General features: G+C 42.8%; 1 protein-coding gene and 1 long non-coding RNA gene across 4 annotated transcripts in view; both read left to right on the top strand.

Annotated features, from left to right (window-relative positions):
- The window catches only part of ptprua (protein tyrosine phosphatase receptor type Ua), a 339,059-nt gene that overhangs the window by 158,759 nt on the left and 159,964 nt on the right, over positions 1-20,336 (top strand). For all 3 annotated transcript variants that reach the window (XM_084132054.1, XM_084132053.1, XM_084132052.1), the window contains exon 4: positions 17,154-17,235. In XM_084132054.1, coding sequence (XP_083988180.1) covers positions 17,154-17,235 — 82 coding nt within the window. The remainder of the gene's footprint in view (positions 1-17,153; positions 17,236-20,336) is intronic.
- LOC311094245 lies at positions 11,576-13,548 on the top strand. Its single transcript, XR_014608617.1, has 4 exons — positions 11,576-12,150; positions 12,313-12,401; positions 12,635-12,708; positions 13,108-13,548. It is a non-coding gene; the product is annotated as an uncharacterized lncRNA (long non-coding RNA).

Below are 20,336 nucleotides of genomic sequence, written 5' to 3'. Positions count from 1 at the left end.
CAGAACTGATACTATGTTGTGTGAGAGCGTGATGCGCGAGCGCCATCTCTTGGATTTGTTCCACTGCTGTTATTTATAGTCATACAGATAATATGACATCATTCGAAACAGTAAAATGTATATTTTTATTTGTGTACATTCAAAATGACTACAAAATATAATGTCATTGAAAAATAAATAAAACAACATGATGAGCTGCTTTAGCGCGTCTCGGTCTCTTTAGATCTTTCTGGCACTCGCCAAAAATGAACCAAAATACAGAGAATAGCCTTCTTGGCGCGCCTACTTTTGAAAGTCAACATTTAGATTATTTAACGTGATAACGTTGCATTATATATGCCTGAGTCACTTTGGAATAAATCACAGCGTGTTTCATGATAAAACGTGACTTAGCCTATATACAGTCCGGAAAATAGGCTATAGGTTATAGCAAATTCAGACCAACTGCTGGTCTACACAGAGAAAAAGCCCTTTCTAAGCTCTTCTGTTGTACCGAGCCATTCGTTAGTCTAGTTGTTTGATGAGAAAATTAAATGTAGCCTATAGTTGCAATACACGCGGTAAGCTCTGTGCAACTGCTGCAGCAGACTATTATTAGGCTACTAGAATATTATAAATCTAATACTCAAGCTGTTTTCTCATTTTTCTACTCTTATGCTGCGTTCACACCAAACGCGAATATGCGTCTGGCGCGAGTGATTTCAATGTTAAGTCAATGGTAAGACGCGTTTACGCGCGTCTGGAGGTCTTGCGGCGCGAATGAGGCGTTTAGCGCGGCGCGGTAGACGCAAATTTGCCTCATTCGCGCGTCTAGTTCGCGCGAATGACGCGAATTGTGCTTTTTGTGCATCACGCGTTTGACGCGAATTCGCGTCTGCCGCCCGAGTTGAAAAATCTGAACTTCTGCGTCAATTCGCGCCGCGTTAACCAATCAGGAACCTGCTTGCTGCTGTCACGTGGTGAACTGAGAGTTAATAATGTTATTTTATGTTTGGCCTCAATACATTATTTTGTAATATGACTAACGATTTCAATATGAGAGATACTCATTTTGTATTGAATGCTATTTATTCCATATCTATTCTAGATTATATGAAACATTTGTAATCTAATGTAAAGACAACAAACACAATTTAGTGTATAAAAACTTTTCAAAAAATCACAGGACAGGTTTCACTTTTGGAGGCTGGCTCCATTTATTATCAAAACAAAAATAAATGACAGATTAGGTGTGGGAGAGGGTGAACCTCGCGCCGGGCTGTACAGCGTGGGCTCGTCATGCAGCGACCACTCGAGGCCGAGGCCGAGGCTTTATACGGCCTACGCTGTCCTCATCAGCGTCCTCACCGTTAGGTCCACCAAACCTACCTCCTTGTGCAAATTGTGAAACTCCTGAAACCTTCCGGAGGGTTTGGTGGACCCCGAGTACAGCGACGATGTCCCCTACGCAGCTGTTTTTGCTCTCCATAGTATATACGAGCGGTGACTCTCTCGATTAATGCTAATGCTAATGCTCGATAAACATCTAAAAAAGATGGCCGCCAACAGGTTTCGAAAGTTTCGCCCCCGGATTTCGCCTTTGAGATAATCCGTGTATCTTTCGCGCGTGATGCGCGTAAATTTCGCTTCAAACTTTTGATTTTACGCGCGTCAATTTCGCTCTTGACGCGCGAATGCACACAAAGTGGTCACGCGTATAACTAGACGCGACAGGCGCGAATTTAGACGCATATTCGCGTTTGGTGTGAACGCAGCATTAATATTAAATAAAAAAGACTGAGCGAAAGATACACGGATTATCTTGAACCACCACCGCGTTTGCGGCAGAAAACTACTGCAAGTACAGCCAAAATGCTCTGTTCGACTTATCTGAGATCCTTTACTCTTCCCTGTGGATGACCTGTGACCTACTTTCTGTAAGATCTGAATTTTTGAACTTGAATTTTTGAACTTGAATTTTAGAAAACTGAATTTGAAGTTCCGAATTTCTTCATCTTGAAAACTTGAATCTGTAGTTTTTTTAACTGAATATTTGCAGTATACGAATTCAGAACAAAAAAATTAGCTGTTTGAAAATACATGTCTATAAAATTCAGCCATAAAAACATTTCAATTTGTTAAATTTCAAATGTTCAATATTCGTTTAAAAAAAATCTAATTCAGAACTATTTAAACTACCACCTAAAATTCAATTTTGTTAGATTACACTTGCAAATAATTCAAATTTACACAATTCAAATTCAAATCGTTTTGTCATATTATGAGCTCCATAGAATATCCCAGTTGTCCATTACAAGGCTTCAAATGGTTAAAAACGCTGCAGCCAGATTCCTAACTGGGGTTCGCAAACATGAACATATTACTCCTATTTTAATGTCTCTTAACTGGTTGCCAGTGCGTTATAGAGTCGAAAATATAGAGTTATAGAGTTTAAAATGTTGTTGTTTGTTTTTAAATCCTTAAATGGTCTTGCACCCTCTTATTTATCCGAACTTTTAACTTTGAATGTGGCCGGTAGGTGTCTACGGTCCACAGGCAGTTATAATCTGTCCCAGCCACATACACGATTAAAGTCGAGAGGGGATCGTGCCTTTGCAGTTGTCGATCCTAGGTCCTCTTTATATGAGTTTAAATTTAAGTTAAAGTTGTATCTTTTTGACCGGGCATTTCACTAATTCTCAATTATGGTTTTATTACATTGTTTTAATGGTATTTTGCTCTTCCTTTCATGTTTTCTGACTTTTGTTTTGTAAAGCACAGTGGTCAACTTCTGTTGTGTTTATTTGTGCTATATAAATAAATAAATGAAATGAAATGACTAATACATACATTTTCAACTGTATTATTTGTATTATGTGGTAACAGTTTTGTAAAAGAAGTAAGGTACTCGAGGCGTGCTGTAGGCATATTGTGAATACTTCGCTTTGCCTAACAACATTTGCAGTCATGTTTGTATTCACAATACAGCATGCCTCAACAACAAACAAATAAATAAAAAAACAGCTAAGCAAGCAGAGAGAATATCACAAATCACAAATAAATCTGTTATTACTTGAGGTAATAGGTCACCATACTTGAAAATTGGGTTTGGGTTTACGTATGTAAGCCCGGTTCCCTGAGAAAGGGAATGAGATGTTGTGTCAGCTGCTGATGCTATGAAGACGTGCCCTCGCGGAACCGACACAGTGTGGTGAAGCCTGAGAACAAGTCATCAGATTTGTACGTACATACGTAACCCCAGACCCACATTTATTTGAGATTTGTGACATTCTCTCTGCCTGTTTTTTTATTTTTATTTGTTGCTGTTGTTGAGGCATGTATGTTGTTATTGACCATCACCAGGCGTCAAGAAACACGGGCAATGAGAAACACAGTGCTTGAATTATCTGCTCACCATTAGGCGGCTTACCTTTTACTTCTTAGCACACACTTATGTTCACACAGCACTCAAACAAGCGGCTTCCTGAAGACAAATAAGCTGATGACGTGTTCTCAGGCACCCTTCTTATATGCTGGGGCACACCTTGCAATGTACAAGTGCCTCAGACAACAGGGTTCCACGAGGGAGTTCCCATAGCATTAGCAGCTGACACAGAAGGTCCCACGAAAGGGAACTAAACACATTTTTGAATCATAGTTAATTTAGTGTTACTTTTAGAAACTAAAAGTGTGATCAAAATGACATCAATTACTGTAATTATTTTTGCATTGTTTTTTTTTCTTCTTTTGAATACCAAGTCCTGGGCCCCTTTTTTCATCCTGTACACAATGGATTTCCAATATCCACAGCAGAGTTATTGATGGTGAATTTCTTGTGAACTGAGAGAGTAGTCATTATGCAGCAATAACACGTGGTGCAAACAGAAGACAGGTCTGGACAGACAACACAACTGAACTGTTCAGGAAAGGTCAGACCAGTTTCTTTTTTCTTGTGGGACTTTCATTGTGTTTCAAAAGGTTAGAATAAAATTGAATGTTGATTTATCACCACACAGCCAGGTCCAGTGGCCAGGTCCAGTGGAATAATGTTTCCACTATTTTCATTAGGTGTGAGGAGAAAAATCTGATTCCACCCTTGTCCAAGACCATGACAAGACTCTGACCGTGAAAATATTGCTTCATGAGCCATCTGGAAATCTTTTGTTAAATTTTCATGTTATTTTTTCAGTGTTACATTAACAGTTTGTAACCTTGGAAGTTGAATCTTACTTTATATGACACACACACACACACACACACACACACACACACACACACACGCGCACACACACAAAACATTGGGTTTTTATGTTTTATGAAGACTTTCCATAGACATATGATTTTTATACTGTACAAACTGTATAATCATCTAACCCTAAACCTATCACAGTAAAATTTTCAAAATAAAAAAAAGGACAAAGATTTTGTAAATGTCATGGTCACGTTCTTCAGCCTTCATCTGTGTGTGCACTTCATTCCCCAGAATCCTCCATGGCGCACACCTGCACTCACTCACCCAATCACCAATCATCATCACCTGCACTCCCTCATTAACCACCCTTTATATTCAGCACTCTCCCTTCACTCCTTGTCTGGTCTCGTCGATGTTCACCTTAACATGACCCACAGACTTCCGAACACTTACCTGGATTCCTACCTGTCATTTCATCCTCTCCAATCCGTCCTGCCTGCCATCCTGTTCTGCCTTCAGCCCGACATCATCTGCAAAGAGAAAGAAAGACAAGGACATTACCAACCAGCTAAGCATCCACTGTTATTCTGTGTTTCTGTTACTCACCATCTGTCTGCATCTCCACACTTCCTGAAAATAAACTATTAACCTTACCATCTTGTCTGCATCCTCTGTAAAACCCTGACAGAAGACCAGACCACACGAAGCATGGAAGTTGCTCACTTCACCCTAACCCCAGCTGATCGTCTGATTCATTGTTTTCAAGATGGCTGCTCAATCGAGGAATATGTCGCCGGCTTTCTGGAGCTTTCTGTTGGGGTAAGCTGGACAGATGATGTCCTAAAAACAGTATTTTGGGGCGGACTGGATAACCATCTGTACCAGCAAGCTCCAGCGGAGGCAATCCCAGGCTCATTTGCCCAGTATCTAGATCATGTGTTGTGGTTGAGTGGCTCAAGGTTCACCGTAGGTGAGGTTGAGGACATCGCCACTCAACCACCATCTCCAGCCATCTTCACCACGCCACCCATCATCATCCGGAATTCAGTCACCAGCACTAGCGAGCCTGCATTTGACGCCAGTCCAGCCGAGCCTGCACTTCACGCCAGTCCAGCCGAGCCCGCACTTCACGCCAGAGCTGCCGAGACCAAGGCAGTAGGCGTCGTGCCCGCCGCCCCTGAGTCTATGAGCGTCATGCCCGCCGCGCCTGTGACTGACAGCGTCGCCTGCCCGCCAGAGCCAGTCGCCTGCCCGCCAGAGCCAGAGCCAGTCGCCTGCCCGCCAGAGCCAGAGCCAGTCGCCTGCCCGCCAGAGCCAGAGCCAGTCGCCTGCCCGCCAGAGCCAGAGCCAGTCGCCTGCCCGCCAGAGCCAGTCGCCTGCCCGCCAGAGCCAGTCGCCTGCCCGCCAGAGCCAGTCGCCTGCCCGCCAGAGCCAGTCGCCTGCCCGCCAGAGCCAGTCGCCTGCCCGCCAGAGCCAGTCGCCTGCCCGCCAGAGCCAGTCGCCTGCCCGCCAGAGTCTGTGAGCGTCGTTCTCCCCGAGCCAGAGCCAGAGTTTTCAAAGCCCTCATCGCTGGTCCCGTCCAGCACAAAGCCCTCATCGCTGGTTCCGTCCAGCTCAAATCCCTCTTCATCGCTGGTCCCGTCCAGCTCAAAGCCCTCATCGCTGGTTCCGTCCAGCTCAAATCCCTCTTCATCGCTGGTCCCGTCCAGCTCAAAGCCCTCATCGCTGGTCCCGTCCAGCTCAAAGCCCTCATCGCTGGTCCCGTCCAGCACAGAGCCTTCTTCGCCGCTGGTCCCGTCCAGCACAGAGCCTTCTTCGCCGCTGGTCCCGTCCAGCACAGAGCCCTCTTCGCCGCTGGTCCCGTCCAGCACAGAGCCCTCTTCACCGCTGGTCCCGTCCAGCACAGAGCCCTCTTCACCGCTGGTCCCGTCCAGCACAGAGCCCTCTTCACCGCTGGTCCCGTCTAGCACAGAGCCTAGCACAGAGCCTTCACCGCTGGTCCCGTCCAGCACAGAGCCCTCTTCGCCGCTGGTCCCGTCCAGCACAGAGCCCTCTTCGCCGCTGGTCCCGTCCAGCACAGAGCCCTCTTCGCCGCTGGTCCCGTCCAGCACAGAGCCCTCTTCGCCGCTGGTCCCGTCCAGCACAGAGCCCTATTCGCCGCTGGTCCCGTCCAGCACAGAGCCCTATTCGCCGCTGGTCCCGTCCAGCACAGAGCCCTCTTCGCCGCTGGTCCCGTCCAGCACAGAGCCCTCTTCGCCGCTGGTCCCGTCCAGCACAGAGCCCTCTTCACCGCTGGTCCCGTCCAGCACAGAGTCTTCTTCACCGCTGGTCCCGTCCAGCACTGAGCCCCCTTCACCGCTGGTTCCGTCCAGTACAGAGCCCTCTTCACCGCTGGTCCCAACCAGCACTGAGCCCTCTTCACCGCTGGTCCTGCCCAGCCCAAAGTCTACACCGCTGGTCCTGCCCAGCACCAAGCCTTCACTGCTGGTCCTGCCCTGCACAGAACCTTCACTGTTGGTCCCATTCAGCTCAACGCCCTCTTCACAGCTGGTCCTGTCCAGCTCAACGCCCTCTTCACCGCGGGTCCTGTCCAGCTCAACGCCCTCCTCACCGCTGGTCCTGTCCAGCTCAACGCCCTCCTCACAGCTGGTCCTGTCCAGCTCAACGCCCTCCTCACAGCTGGTCCTGTCCAGCTCAACGCCCTCCTCACAGCTGGTCCTGTCCAGCTCAACGCCCTCCTCACAGCTGGTCCTGTCCAGCTCAACGCCCTCCTCACAGCTGGTCCAGTCCAGCTCAACGCCCTGCTCAACGCCCTCCTCACCTCACAGCTGGTCCTGCCCAGCACAGAGCCCTCATCGCTGGTCCTGCCCAGCACAGAGCCCTCATCGCTGGTCCTGCCCAGCACAGAGCCCTCATCGCTGGTCCTGCCCAGCACAGAGCCCTCATCGCTGGTCCTGCCCAGCACAGAGCCCTCATCGCTGCCCAGCACAGAGCCCTCATCGCTGCCCAGCACAGAGCCCTCATCGCTGCCCAGCACAGAGCCCTCATCGCTGCCCAGCACAGAGCCCTCATCGCTGCCCAGCACAGAGCCCTCATCGCTGCCCAGCACAGAGCCCTCATCGCTGCCCAGCACAGAGCCCTCATCGCTGCCCAGCACAGAGCCCTCATCGCTGCCCAGCACAGAGCCCTCATCGCTGCCCAGCACAGAGCCCTCATCGCTGCCCAGCACAGAGCCCTCATCGCTGCCCAGCACAGAGCCCTCATCGCTGCCCAGCACAGAGCCCTCATCGCTGCCCAGCACAGAGCCCTCATCGCTGCCCAGCACAGAGCCCTCATCGCTGCCCAGCACAGAGCCCTCATCGCTGCCCAGCACAGAGCCCTCATCGCTGCCCAGCACAGAGCCCTCATCGCTGCCCAGCACAGAGCCCTCATCGCTGCCCAGCACAGAGCCCTCATCGCTGCCCAGCACAGAGCCCTCATCGCTGCCCAGCACAGAGCCCTCATCGCTGCCCAGCACAGAGCCCTCATCGCTGCCCAGCACAGAGCCCTCATCGCTGCCCAGCACAGAGCCCTCATCGCTGCCCAGCACAGAGCCCTCATCGCTGCCCAGCACAGAGCCCTCATCGCTGCCCAGCACAGAGCCCTCATCGCTGCCCAGCACAGAGCCCTCATCGCTGCCCAGCACAGAGCCCTCATCGCTGCCCAGCACAGAGCCCTCATCGCTGCCCAGCACAGAGCCCTCATCGCTGCCCAGCTCAGAGCCCTCTTCGCCGCTGGTTCCGCCCAGCTCACAGCCCTCTTCGCCGCTGGTTCCGCCCAGCTCAGAGCCCTCTTCGCCGCTGGTCCCGTCCAGCTCAGAGCCCTCCTCGCCGCTGGTCCAGCACAGCTCAAAGCCCTCTTCGCCGCTGGTCTTGTCCAGCTCAGAGTCCTCTTCGCCGCTGGTCCTGTCCAGTCCAGAGCCGCCTTCATCACTGGTCCTGTCCAGCCCAGAGCCGCTTTCGCCCCCTGCCTCTTCCAGTCCAGTGTTAAAGCCTGATATTTCCCCAAAGGAATTTTGGGGGGGGGGCTATCAGTCTTCTCCGCCATGGCCACCCGAAGGGTCTTCTCCGCCATGGCCACCTGAAGGGTCCTCACCGCCGTGGCCACCCGAAGGGTCTTCTCCGCCATGGCCACCTGAAGGGTCCTCACCGCCGTGGCCACCCGAAGGGTCTTCTCCGCCATGGCCACCCGAAGGGTCCTCTCCGCCATGGCCACCCGAAGGGTCCTCTCCGCCATGGCCACCCGAAGGGTCCGCTCCGCCATGGCCACCCGAAGGGTCCGCACCGCCATGGCCACCCGAAAGGTCCTTACCGCCATGGTCCCCTGCTCAGCCTGTATCACCATGGTCCCCTGATCAGTCTGCTTCACCTTGGTTCCCTGCTCAGCCTGCACCGTCCTGATCACCTCCTCTGTCTGTCCTGCCACCATCCTGGAGTCCGTACTCCTGAACCTGGTCCACCTTCCCGTCACGGACTCCAGGATGCCCACCCCCCCTCCCGTATGCTGCCTTCTTCGGCGCGGGACGCGCCTTACGGGAGGGGGGAGTAATGTCACGGTCACGTTCTTCAGCCTTCATCTGTGTGTGCACTTCATTCCCCAGAATCCTCCATGGCGCACACCTGCACTCACTCACCAATCATCATCACCTGCACTCCCTCATTAACCACCCTTTATATTCAGCACTCTCCCTTCACTCCTTGTCTGGTCTCGTCGATGTTCACCTTAACATGACCCACAGACTTCCGAACACTTACCTGGATTCCTACCTGTCATTTCATCCTCTCCAATCCGTCCTGCCTGCCATCCTGTTCTGCCTTCAGCCCGACATCATCTGCAAAGAGAAAGAAAGACAAGGACATTACCAACCAGCTAAGCATCCACTGTTATTCTGTGTTTCTGTTACTCACCATCTGTCTGCATCTCCACACTTCCTGAAAATAAACTATTAACCTTACCATCTTGTCTGCATCCTCTGTAAAACCCTGACAGTATATTGCCATCTTTGTGAGGACATTTTGTCCCCATGACATAGGGTATACTGGAACCACACACACACACACACACACACACACACACACACACACACACACACACACACACACACACACACACACAATCACACACACACATTTTAGGGATGCATTGATGTATCGGCCAATAATCAGTATCGGACAACCGATGTGCTTTATTTCTGATAAGAAACAAAGTCTCAGCTTTCAAATTCTGTCCATTTTTTTTAATCATGAAATTCAAACAATAAATGGCTTTTTGCCACTCTTAAATGTGACATTACATATAGCTGTAGCGCCTTAATAAAGTCTTTTCTTGCAATATATATATATTTTTTAAAGTCATGTGACTTTGCGAGATGGGACGCGATTTGTGCGTGGGATGGGATTTGCGCGATAACTTGCACGACCATACCTGAACAAAGTCACGGCTGAAGGGCGTTGTTAGGCACGACGTGAATATGAAACATTGGCCGAGGTTCTCGGTTAAAGCCAGTGGGTATTAGTCTGGCTATAATTGTTGTAGAAATTGTGTTACTAAGACTTCTGTACACCCAAATAGTTGAATTTCCAAAACAGCCTAATACATGAATGAACCTCATCGGTTGGTCTAGTCTGAGTCTAACATCATAACTAACATGGTCAGGCTGGTTGTTTCCACGTTCTAACGCTGCGGCAGCTTCCCGCAAAAGCTCACTAACAGATTTTGCCATATCTCGTCATCTCGATTACAATATAATCACATTTAAATAATTTCGTTTCACACATTCATCTCATGCACACAGGACGTCAAGATTAAACAATCTGAATGTGCTTTGTGTCGGTGGTTCATTGCCTCGACATTGTTCATTAAAATGCACAGATAGCCGTGGATTATACCTTACATAGAAAACAGTTCCATTAAATTGTAATAGTATTTCAAATTATTACTGTTTACTCTATCTTTGATTAAATCAATTAAACATTCTTATTCAATGCATTTTTGCATGAAATTGTAATATGAATTATGTTGACTCCAGTTATAAAACTAAACAAACAGCACACAGGGTGTTTTTGGCTTGGACAAATATAAATTAATAAGAACAACATAAAGAAAGACAATAAAGATGACAACAGAAAATAGAATTAAAGAAATAAAGAAACAGTTCTGAATATTCAGTAGTTTTGCAATCTGTGCTTTGCAAGCTGTTGTAATAAGCTTAGGAGCGACTTTGACTCTTGTCCAAACACTTGCCCAGTCGATGATAATTTATCTTCTGTCCTTTTAACTCCTTTTACATGACTGTCCCTGTCCCATTCCCACTGGTCTTCTCTTGGCTCACACTTGTCTCCATGGTTCTATATTCCATAATTTTAAGTGCCAATTGCAACCATGTTTTGCTAGCTGATTAGTAGAGTTTAATTGTTAAGTTGATACCTCATTTGTGTTGTGTATGTTTCTGTCTTCAGAGCACAGCTGCACGGAAAAAACAAATCAAATGTTCAATCAAATCATGGTTGCCCATAAACGCCTAATATAAGCTCAACAATAGTGCCTTGAATGGAGCCCGCTGTGTGGCACAGAAGAGAGAAAGGTAGTGTCTTTCTACATGCACACATACTGCATACAGTGTGTTTGTTAGTGTGTCCCTTTCTGTACTGTAGCTTCCTGTTCATGATCCAGCTCAATGAGCCAAGAAACCTGACACATTTTTTTTTAACATGCTTTGCTAATGGACGCTGCAAATTAAGACAGATTGAACCCCCCACTCTTCATTTGAGTCATCAACACACCAACTGTATGTTTTAGTTTGTTTGGCAAGCAACATATACGCCAATGACATCCCCCCAAACTTCCAATGTCCAAAAAAATATAGCCATTCTGAAGTAAATCTTTATTGAGAGCTTTTCTTGGTTTGGTTTTGACAGGGTTTTTACAGTGCATGGGGTCCAATTCATATTGAGATGCATAAGTGCTTTTGGAGATTCAGCAGGGGTTTGTGCGAGACGTGAGTCGCATTCTCAACATTCCTTGGTTTTCCAAGGCTTTTGTAAGACATGAAAAGGTATATTTTCTTTTGTGTTTGCGCTCCTGAGCTTGCCCTGATAAAATGGATCCGTACGTGGTGTGCAACAGCGTCCCTCTGGTGTAAATGAGATCCTTCCACTTTTATGCCAATGAGCAATTGTTTCCTGCCTGCATTATTTTGATCTCTATCATGTTGATGCTCAAGACATTTGGTGGGTTGAATACAGGAAATAAGAGCAATGAGATAAATAGTTGACAGTTACTATGAGCTGCAGATTTAAAAATCCACCTTTCTCCTTCTGATCTGTATTGTTCTGCTGCCAGTACTGTACACTGTTAGCCCGGATTTTATATCTAATAAAGAATTTAATTACAATTTAATTAAAATATTTAAGTTTGATTGCGCTACTAATAAAATATAAGTAGATTCTACTAATTTGTGTACATAATTTGAATGTGTGAATAAATGTAAGTTAAAAAGCCTCAAATTATGAAGTTTTTCTCCTGACCACGCCTTCCACGCAGTGGTTTGATGCTGCGAGTCAGGTAACTCCATTTTGTCGTGGTGTGTGTGAATTCAAGGAGTTGTTGATGAGAAGTTGGAAGTGGAACATTACTTTTAGCAAGTTCTATGGACGTTTTTCCCGACATTTACCTTTTTATCGTTTATTTGTTTTACGTTTGTGAGCAGTGAAAATCAATGTTTGTTTGTTTTTTAGCTAGCTAGATTTCTCACTCGCGTGCAGCGGACATCGCCGCGCTTGAACCCCTGACCGACGAGTTCGACGTAGCCTACGTTGTTTTTTTGTATTTTCCTTCCTGTTTCTATTTCACTGGAGGAGCTGTTGTTGAGACGGAAAGTGTAACTGTTTGAACCTCCGGTCGGCGCCGAACAGGACGAGGATCGCGGCGTGAATATGGTGGTGAGTGCAATAATTTAAGACCATATTTTATTTCGACACAGCTATTGATTAAAAGAGTAAGTTAAAGTTAATTAATGGGTTGAATACGAAAATGTATGGATGTACTGTTTTATCTAAGTTCATAGCCCTCTTAACGACAGACTATCTTGTTTTGTGTTGCAGGTCAAGAAGAGATGCTTTGGACCTGCATGTATTGCCCTCATAACTGTGAAAAGAGAGCACATCTATTTAAAAATTGCAGGCTCAAACATGTAAGTTATACATGAACAGAACAATTTCCTTGTTTACATCTGAAATGTATGTACATTTAAATCACTTTATGCACAATGTTCAACTTATCCTGCCTCCAGATAAGTCATGTAAGTTTATTAAGACATGTTCTGAGGCTGATTGGTGTCATCTGCATACTGCACAGTGCACAATTACAAACCAGAAAGTCAGGTGCTATTATAAAGACTATAACTTTAATGTTTGCTCCTCACAGAAAAGTTGTCAATGGAAATCTTTGACATCAGCCTGATGGTACTTAAGTGGCCAGCTCTTTCTACAGTAAACCAGGTATGTATAGGTGCATTCACGCCATTTTGTAATACCATAATTATGAGATTCCAGCTTGTAAAAAAGCGCTTCCGTTCTGGTAGAACTCGTAATTGCAGCCTGTAAACTTGGAATTTTCTGAGAGTTCCTTATTTTTACCACGTGACCGTTGTACCACCCTTCTACTGCTGATTCATTTAGCCGTTGACAATGTTGCCTTAAAAATGCTAATTCCCAGTCAAAGAACATGAACGGCCAGTCAAAGAACGAGTGAAACGTCACATTTTATCATCTCAGAATTACAGTAATTACGACATGGCGTAAATGCAGCATATGACTTATGAGTATTTTACAACAGAATCATCTTACATGATAATATATTTTTCTATCTTTATCTTTAATCTTTTTCTTCCTCATTAGGATGCAGCTGACAAGGACTCTTACAAACTCCAGTGAGAATCCTCTGCGTTGATCAAGAAAGTCCTCAGCTAAACCCATCTAGAGTGATGATCGATTTGGAAGGTGATGGATGAACTGACCAACATCATGCCTTTTGTGTCCTTTTTTCGGACTGATTTACGCCCTGCCCTGGAGTACCCTAACTGTATGAAAAACATTTTTTTTTTAAATTGATTTTTTTTCAGCAGGTAATGTTTAGCCTGGGAAAAGGTGAGCTGGCACCTAAAATTAAATACTGACAATACTGTGAACTCATGAGAGTAAACATACCACATAGTTTTGGTGCAATTTGTTGTGATTGTCTTTTCATGTTTTATGAGGAAAATATATTCAGGGCATGTAAAATTCATGTTTTGTTGTATTTCAAATGAAAATTAAAATAAAACAGAATACTCAAATTTTTTAAGTAACCATTACTTAATTATTTTAGGGCAACCAGTTTGCTCACATTTTTTAAGTAGATTCAACTTGTCCGGGCTAACAGTGTAGGTGTTGGAGATGACAAGCAGCCTTTATCAAATATTAACAATGCTACCAGACCTTCTGTTTCTTGTAATGTTTTGTGCAAACATTTTACACACATACTGTCCATATCATGCACAATGGCCCAAACCACTACCTTTCTCCTTCTAAGCTGAGGTGTCCTCTGGAGAAAGTCATTTCATTTGCATGAATTTTGCAAATGCTTATACAGTACTCAAACGTAACTACAGAACCAAATGTAACTACCAAATGATATAAAAAATTGTATATAAAAAGCACACTGTTTTTACGATTATGAGCATGATTGTAAATGTGATATTGAATACATACAAATGTTCAATAAACAAGAAGTTAATATTAAGTGAATTACATCTTAGACATAATTTTAAACAAGTTTTTGCTATTTCGGTAACAAATACAGTTCAAAACAAACCCACTGCATACCTGTTGTGCGTTTCCATGCACACATCATTTTTTTGTTACTGAATGAATCAGTTGCTTTGGACGAATCGGTTGAATAAACTATTCTGTGACTCACTCATTAAGTGATTTGTCACCACCTAGTGGTGGTTTTAGTGTCATATTTAATCATATAATTTTATTTTTCCATCATATTTCTATATTCAAAATGTGATTTAAAAAAAAAAAAATCTCAACAGTTTTTATGCAGTTGAATTTGTACCTATTCAGATATAGTTTCTTATTTGTATTCTAATTGTATTGATTAGATAAGACGATTCTCAGGCAGTAAATGTGGATCTTTCAGATGAATTTGAGGAATGCTGATGTGGTCTTGGTCTTAACTCATCTCACCCTGCCTCTTGGTTTCATCCCCTCAAAATCTTGGTCTTGTCTTGGTCTCAACACACTCTGGTCTTGGTCTCGGTTTAGGTGGTATTGTCTACAACAGTAATACGAGTTGATTAGCACAAAATGTGCAAGATGGGGCACAATCATTTAATCATACATTTCATTGTTGTTTCAAGAAAAATCATCTTGTTAAATGACTACCATTCTGTTTTAATGCAAAAGTATGGTTGTGTATGTAGTATGAAAGCATAAAAAAAAAAAAAAAACATCTTATGTAAATATGTATATCTATATTTATTTGATTTCTAAGAGAGATATTTGAGGAAAAAAAACAAAACAAAAAGTAACTGATGGTCAAAACATGCAGGAGTTTGATAGATTGGATAGGTTTTGCACAAACATGATGAACTAATAGGTGATTTGATCGTACAAGTCTCATGTTAATGTCTATCATGTTTAAGTCTCTTTGCCATACATTTTGAAATGCCATGGTTCAATGCTGTGTGTCCCATACACTTCTTGTAAGTTCCATTTTGATTTTAAAACAGTTAACGTAGTTAAATGAGCCTCTAGTTGGGTCTTTATTTTAATGTTGGCCATTCCTTTTCTTTCTTGCTGTCACTCTCCCTGCGCAAATGACTCTGTTTGATTCTCCTCTGCTCTATAATTCAGATTTATTCTCTCCGGTCTGTGCTCCATGTCTTCCACAGAATAATAATAATACAAATATATATATATATATATATTTTTCTATTTTCTCTAAAGAAATGTGACTGGAGCTTGCATGTACCTCACTGCCACAGTTTGAGTGGTTTCCAGGCTGCTACGTGGTGTGCGTGTGCTGTGAGCGATTCTTATGACCTGAAGTTTAATACTTAAAGTGGTTAGGGGTCTGTTCAAAACTCTACACATGAGCAATAGTGATAGTTCTGCTTGCTTTAGCAAACATCACTAAATATGTTTCTGGAGATACGGACAGTGTGCGCAGAAACCCTAGTGCACTGTCAGGACTCAATGCTAGCTTCAGCTCTGCTTTGATTGGCTGGCTGTTAGCGGCGCCAGCTCATTTGTTGTTTGATTCAGAGCGGTAGGACATCTATCAGCTATCTGTGCCTGTCCAACAATGAAACAGCCGGGGAGGCAGTCTTCCCTTTGTTAGCAGAATGGCTAAAGGTTGTGTAAACGGATGATTGATGTGGGGTACTTGCCGTGTAATTGGCCACCAGAGAGCAAGATCTGTATTCTCAGCAGAGCACAAGTCTCGAGTCAAATTCATCGGTAGGTCAAAACAGGGAGATTGCAGTGCTGAATCATGATGCCTTTAGCTCAGCGAACTCTGGCATAACGTTTTAGATGAACAAATGCTACCTTGTGGGTAGGCAGAACTGCATGCAAGTGATCAAATATGTATTTGAGTTAGCCAAGATTGTATTGTTTATTGAGAGAGCATAGAATAATTAATCTGTTTGAAACATAAGAGGCAGCATTAGAAATGTGTTTGGGAACAGATACAGTTCAATCAATCACACGAGAACACATGCAGGTCTGTTTACACCAAGAATAAAATGTAAAAGCAAAACAAATTGAAAGGAAAAAGCACTTTGCTCATTCACATGCTTCAATGCAAGAGACAACCCAACTGCAGTGATTTTAGAGATAGTGTGAAATGGGAGCATCTGGTGTAATAACAATCACAGGGATGTTCTATTCTATTGATTATAGTACAGCTGTTATCATAAGATTCTATGTAAGTACAGTATAAATATATTTTAAACAATATCAATATCAACTGATGTGTTTATCTAGAATATCAGTCCCATTACCTAAAAGCTTATATGTTATTGGTCAGTTTTTTAGCCCCAGCAATCTACATAAATAAATAACTAATGAAGGAATGAACTGACGAATGAATGGACAAACACATAAATAAATTCACATTTTGACTTTTTTTTTTTTTTAATAAATAACTTATAATGTAAATGTCAAATATAAACTTTTTTTATAAACAAGTTTTGGTTAAACTTTATTTTAAGGTGTCTTTGTTACACTGTAATTATACATATAAGTACTGTGTAAAATGAAGTAACTACATTTACTTACTATAGGGTTAGGATTAGGTTTTGGTTTGGTTTGGTTTAGGGTTAGTTGCATGTAATTATGCATGATTTATTGTATTTATAGTATTTATAGTATAGTATTTATACTATAGTAATGTATGTAACAATGGCAATGTAAAATAAAGTGTTTCCCAAGTTTCTTTTTCAGTAACTGTTTACAATATTACCAAAGTATTTTTTTTTATGTATCTACAAAATAAGGTAAAAACTGCATTGGGAAACTTTTCCACCTCACATGGATTCCTATTGAAATTACTTGATTTTGGCAGTGATATTTTGCCGAGTAACACTAAATGTGACCGCACATTAACTGAGAATCATGTTGATGCTGGTTCAAATCTTGCTTGGAGTGGCACAAGAAGAACCAGTTACGTTGGTGCCGTGCCCCGGATCCGTGCTCCCTGGTTTAAGAGGTGTCCTTGTTAGAGAGGCTGTCGTCGGTTCAAGCCCTGCTCTTAGCAGCCGAGGCATTATGTCTTGTTCACATTATAAATTGTTTTAGGTAAAAATTCTATAAAGGTTATTTAAAACGTTACTGCCCTTTGCCTTACCTTGTTTGTTTCTTTTCAACTCACTTTTTCATATCTTCCCTTGCAGATCGTATTTGAAGCCACAGTCTCATCTGAGCAGAAGGGATACATCGCCCTGGATGATATAGTGCTGTTAAACTACCCCTGCTGTAAGTTCTGTTCCTCTACAGACATAAAAAAAACACATTCTCACTGACCTTTTCCAGCCTAGAGGGGGGCGGATGACCAGGTTGGCCCACCCAGATTGAGGAACAAAGGTGGCCATTTCCTCTCATCAGAGTCTCAGGGTACTTACTTTTGATCTGAATAGCCATCATGAAAGACAATTATCCGCTGACACTTTTCCTTCCATTTCTCTTTCTTGCTCACATCCACTTCCTGCGGCTGACCTTTTTGTCCATACATCACTCTAACTCTCTGTCCCAGCGGTCACCGTCTCAGATTTATTCATTTTCTGGGGGAGAAGAAAGAAAAAAGGGCTTCTCTCTTTGGCTTTTGTGCCCTGTGTGCTGCTACTTAATCTGTTGCTTCACTCAGGTGTGAATAAGAGTGAATCTCCTGTGTCCATCTCTGCTCTGTTATTTTTTTCCCTTCTCACTCTTCCCATGTCCTCACTCACCTGCTGACACTCCATTAGCTCTGCTGGAAGTTTGTGTTAGTGGGCACCGCATAATTCTGCTCCAGTAGCTTGGACTGGGGCACTCGGAGCCACAACCCACTGTGGGTCTCACTACCTGCTGACTTCTGGGAAATGCAGTGCAGTCATGCTGACAGGAATGCTGGAGAAAGGAGATTGTATGTGGATGGGGATCGTGCTGTTGAATTGTGAGACTCAGTTTGTGGGCTGCTTTAATTTGATGGAGTCGACTGTAGGCCTCCTGCATTTCAATTTTACACCCCACAGCAAGAACATAATTGCAAATGCTCCAGAAACAGACACCAAACAGACGCAGAAAAAAGTATTTTTACCCAAGTTTGTAAGCCCAGTGTTGAGCTTTTTTGTATATTTAGAGAGGTCATTTGTTCTGCATGAGTGCGGAGATGCTCTTACAAGAAGAGAAAGAGACATTGTGGTGATAATTTAACAAAACTTTGCTCATTAGTGGAAAAACCCTATTACTTATATTTAGGGTTAATGATCTGAACAAGCACTCTAGCTCTACACCACTTGGGTGCATAACCATCCCACAAATCATCTTTTGAGATGAAAGTTAATTACATTTTCTAGTTTTGTCAGTACATCAAGTTCTGTTTGACACCTGGGCTGCATCTCCCACAAGTAACGTGAGTAAGTTGACCGTGGAGAACATTGGTGGCAATGGTTTTCACAATCATGTTGGGCAAATGCAGCCCTAGACAGTTTAAAAGCTCTCTGTTCAAAATGCTGTTTTTGGCTGATAAAAGCTTTATTACTGCATTTGAAAAAAACACCCCGAGGCTCTGGAATGCGCAATAACCTTACAATTGATTTTCCTTCTGTACAATTTCTTCCCTACACATTAGAAAAAACTCTCTGTGATAGCACTAAAATCATTGCCGTCTGCCAAGATTTAAATAATGTAGACAGTGTAGACAGAGCAACTAGGTTTTGAAACACCTTGATAGTTCAGACAGTAGTAGCGCATGTAATTCCATCTGCACTTTCAACTGGCAGTGCATTTACCTGAAGTATAATCCTCTAAGTGATCAGCACCACGGACAGTTCCATTTAAAGACACTGGCACTGGATAATCACAATTCCTTAGGAGTCTGGGATTAAAAAAAAAAAAGAAGAAAGAAATTGAAACTTTTATTCAGAAACAATGCATGGCAATAAAGACTTTTACTTTATATATATATATATATATATATATATATATATATATATATATATATATATATATATATATATATATATATATATATATATATACTATTTTATATCAAATAAATTCAGTTATTTGTAATTTTCTATTCATCAAATATCCTGAAAAGAAAACAATAATCCACAAACATTAAAATGATTGCCAAAGCACACCAGGATGAAATCAGACCAATGAACTCTGATATTTAGCTAGTAACACATTATGGATGGGACAAATAAATTTACTGATAACAGATGGCCATGCTTTCAGCATTTTTTAAAAGTTACATTAATATTTAAAAACACTGAGATATATCTACTTTTGCAATTTTCCGGATTCCGTACTGTTGGGGTGTATAGTACAGTAACAGTGAACTTTATAGACAGGAAGATGATGCTCAGTTTGCCAAATTTACACATTGCTGATGGAGACCAATTGAAAACATGGCAAGAACTGCTGACAGTCTCTGCAAACCTAAAATAAATTGCTAACTGATCACTATGTTCCCTGACATGACATTATTTTCCTTGCTTGCTTGCAAGTAGTATTCATGTTTACAACTACTAAATCAACTAGTTATGTGTACTTTATTAATCTGCAGTTATTATTATGCAGTTATTAATAAAATAATACTATAAAACAATATATAACACTTTATTTTTACAGTGTCCTTGTTACATATATGTACTTTACGTAGTAATAACTGTAAATTATGCATAAATACAAGGAACTAACCCTAAACCAAACCCTATTCCTAACCCTACCTTATAGTAAGTACATGTTGTTAATTTATATTACTCAGCTATACGTAAATATATAATTGCACTGTAACAATGACACCTTAATAAAAGTGTAATCAAACAATAATTTAAAATCCAACTAATTACTATAGCAATAAAAGCAAATTTTGCATAATTACAAGCAAACCCTAAACAAAACCCTCAGCCTAACCTTATAGTAAGTACATGTAGTTAACTGATATTACTCAGTACTTATTTGTATAATTACTGTCACAACATCACCCAAAAATAAAGTGTAACCTAAACTGAATTATTATGCCTATAAATTTTTATTAATATAAGCAAACATCACATTTGTGTGGAACACATTTCAAATCAATCACTTAAGAAGTTCGGTGATTTGAAGATATTGCCTGTGTAGACAGAGCAACTAGGTTTTGAAACACCTTGATAGTTCAGACAGTAGTAGCGTATGTAATTCCATCTGCACTTTCAACTGGCAGTGCATTACCTGAAGTATAATCCTCATGAATGATAATAGAGGGTGTTTATGAGAAAAGCTAGCTCAAGACTTGTTCAAGAAAAAATTGTTCAAGACAGTCCGGCTCACCTCAGAACCACTGTTTCTCTCTGAAAATCTCACCCAGAGTCCCTTACTGCAAAAAA

The sequence above is a fragment of the Abramis brama genome, assembly GCF_963993115.1.
Source record: "Abramis brama genome assembly, chromosome: 12".
Lineage (NCBI taxonomy): Eukaryota > Metazoa > Chordata > Actinopteri > Cypriniformes > Leuciscidae > Abramis > Abramis brama.
The sequence above is the reverse complement of the archived record's forward strand: the minus strand, read 5'-3'. Positions and strand labels throughout refer to the sequence as shown.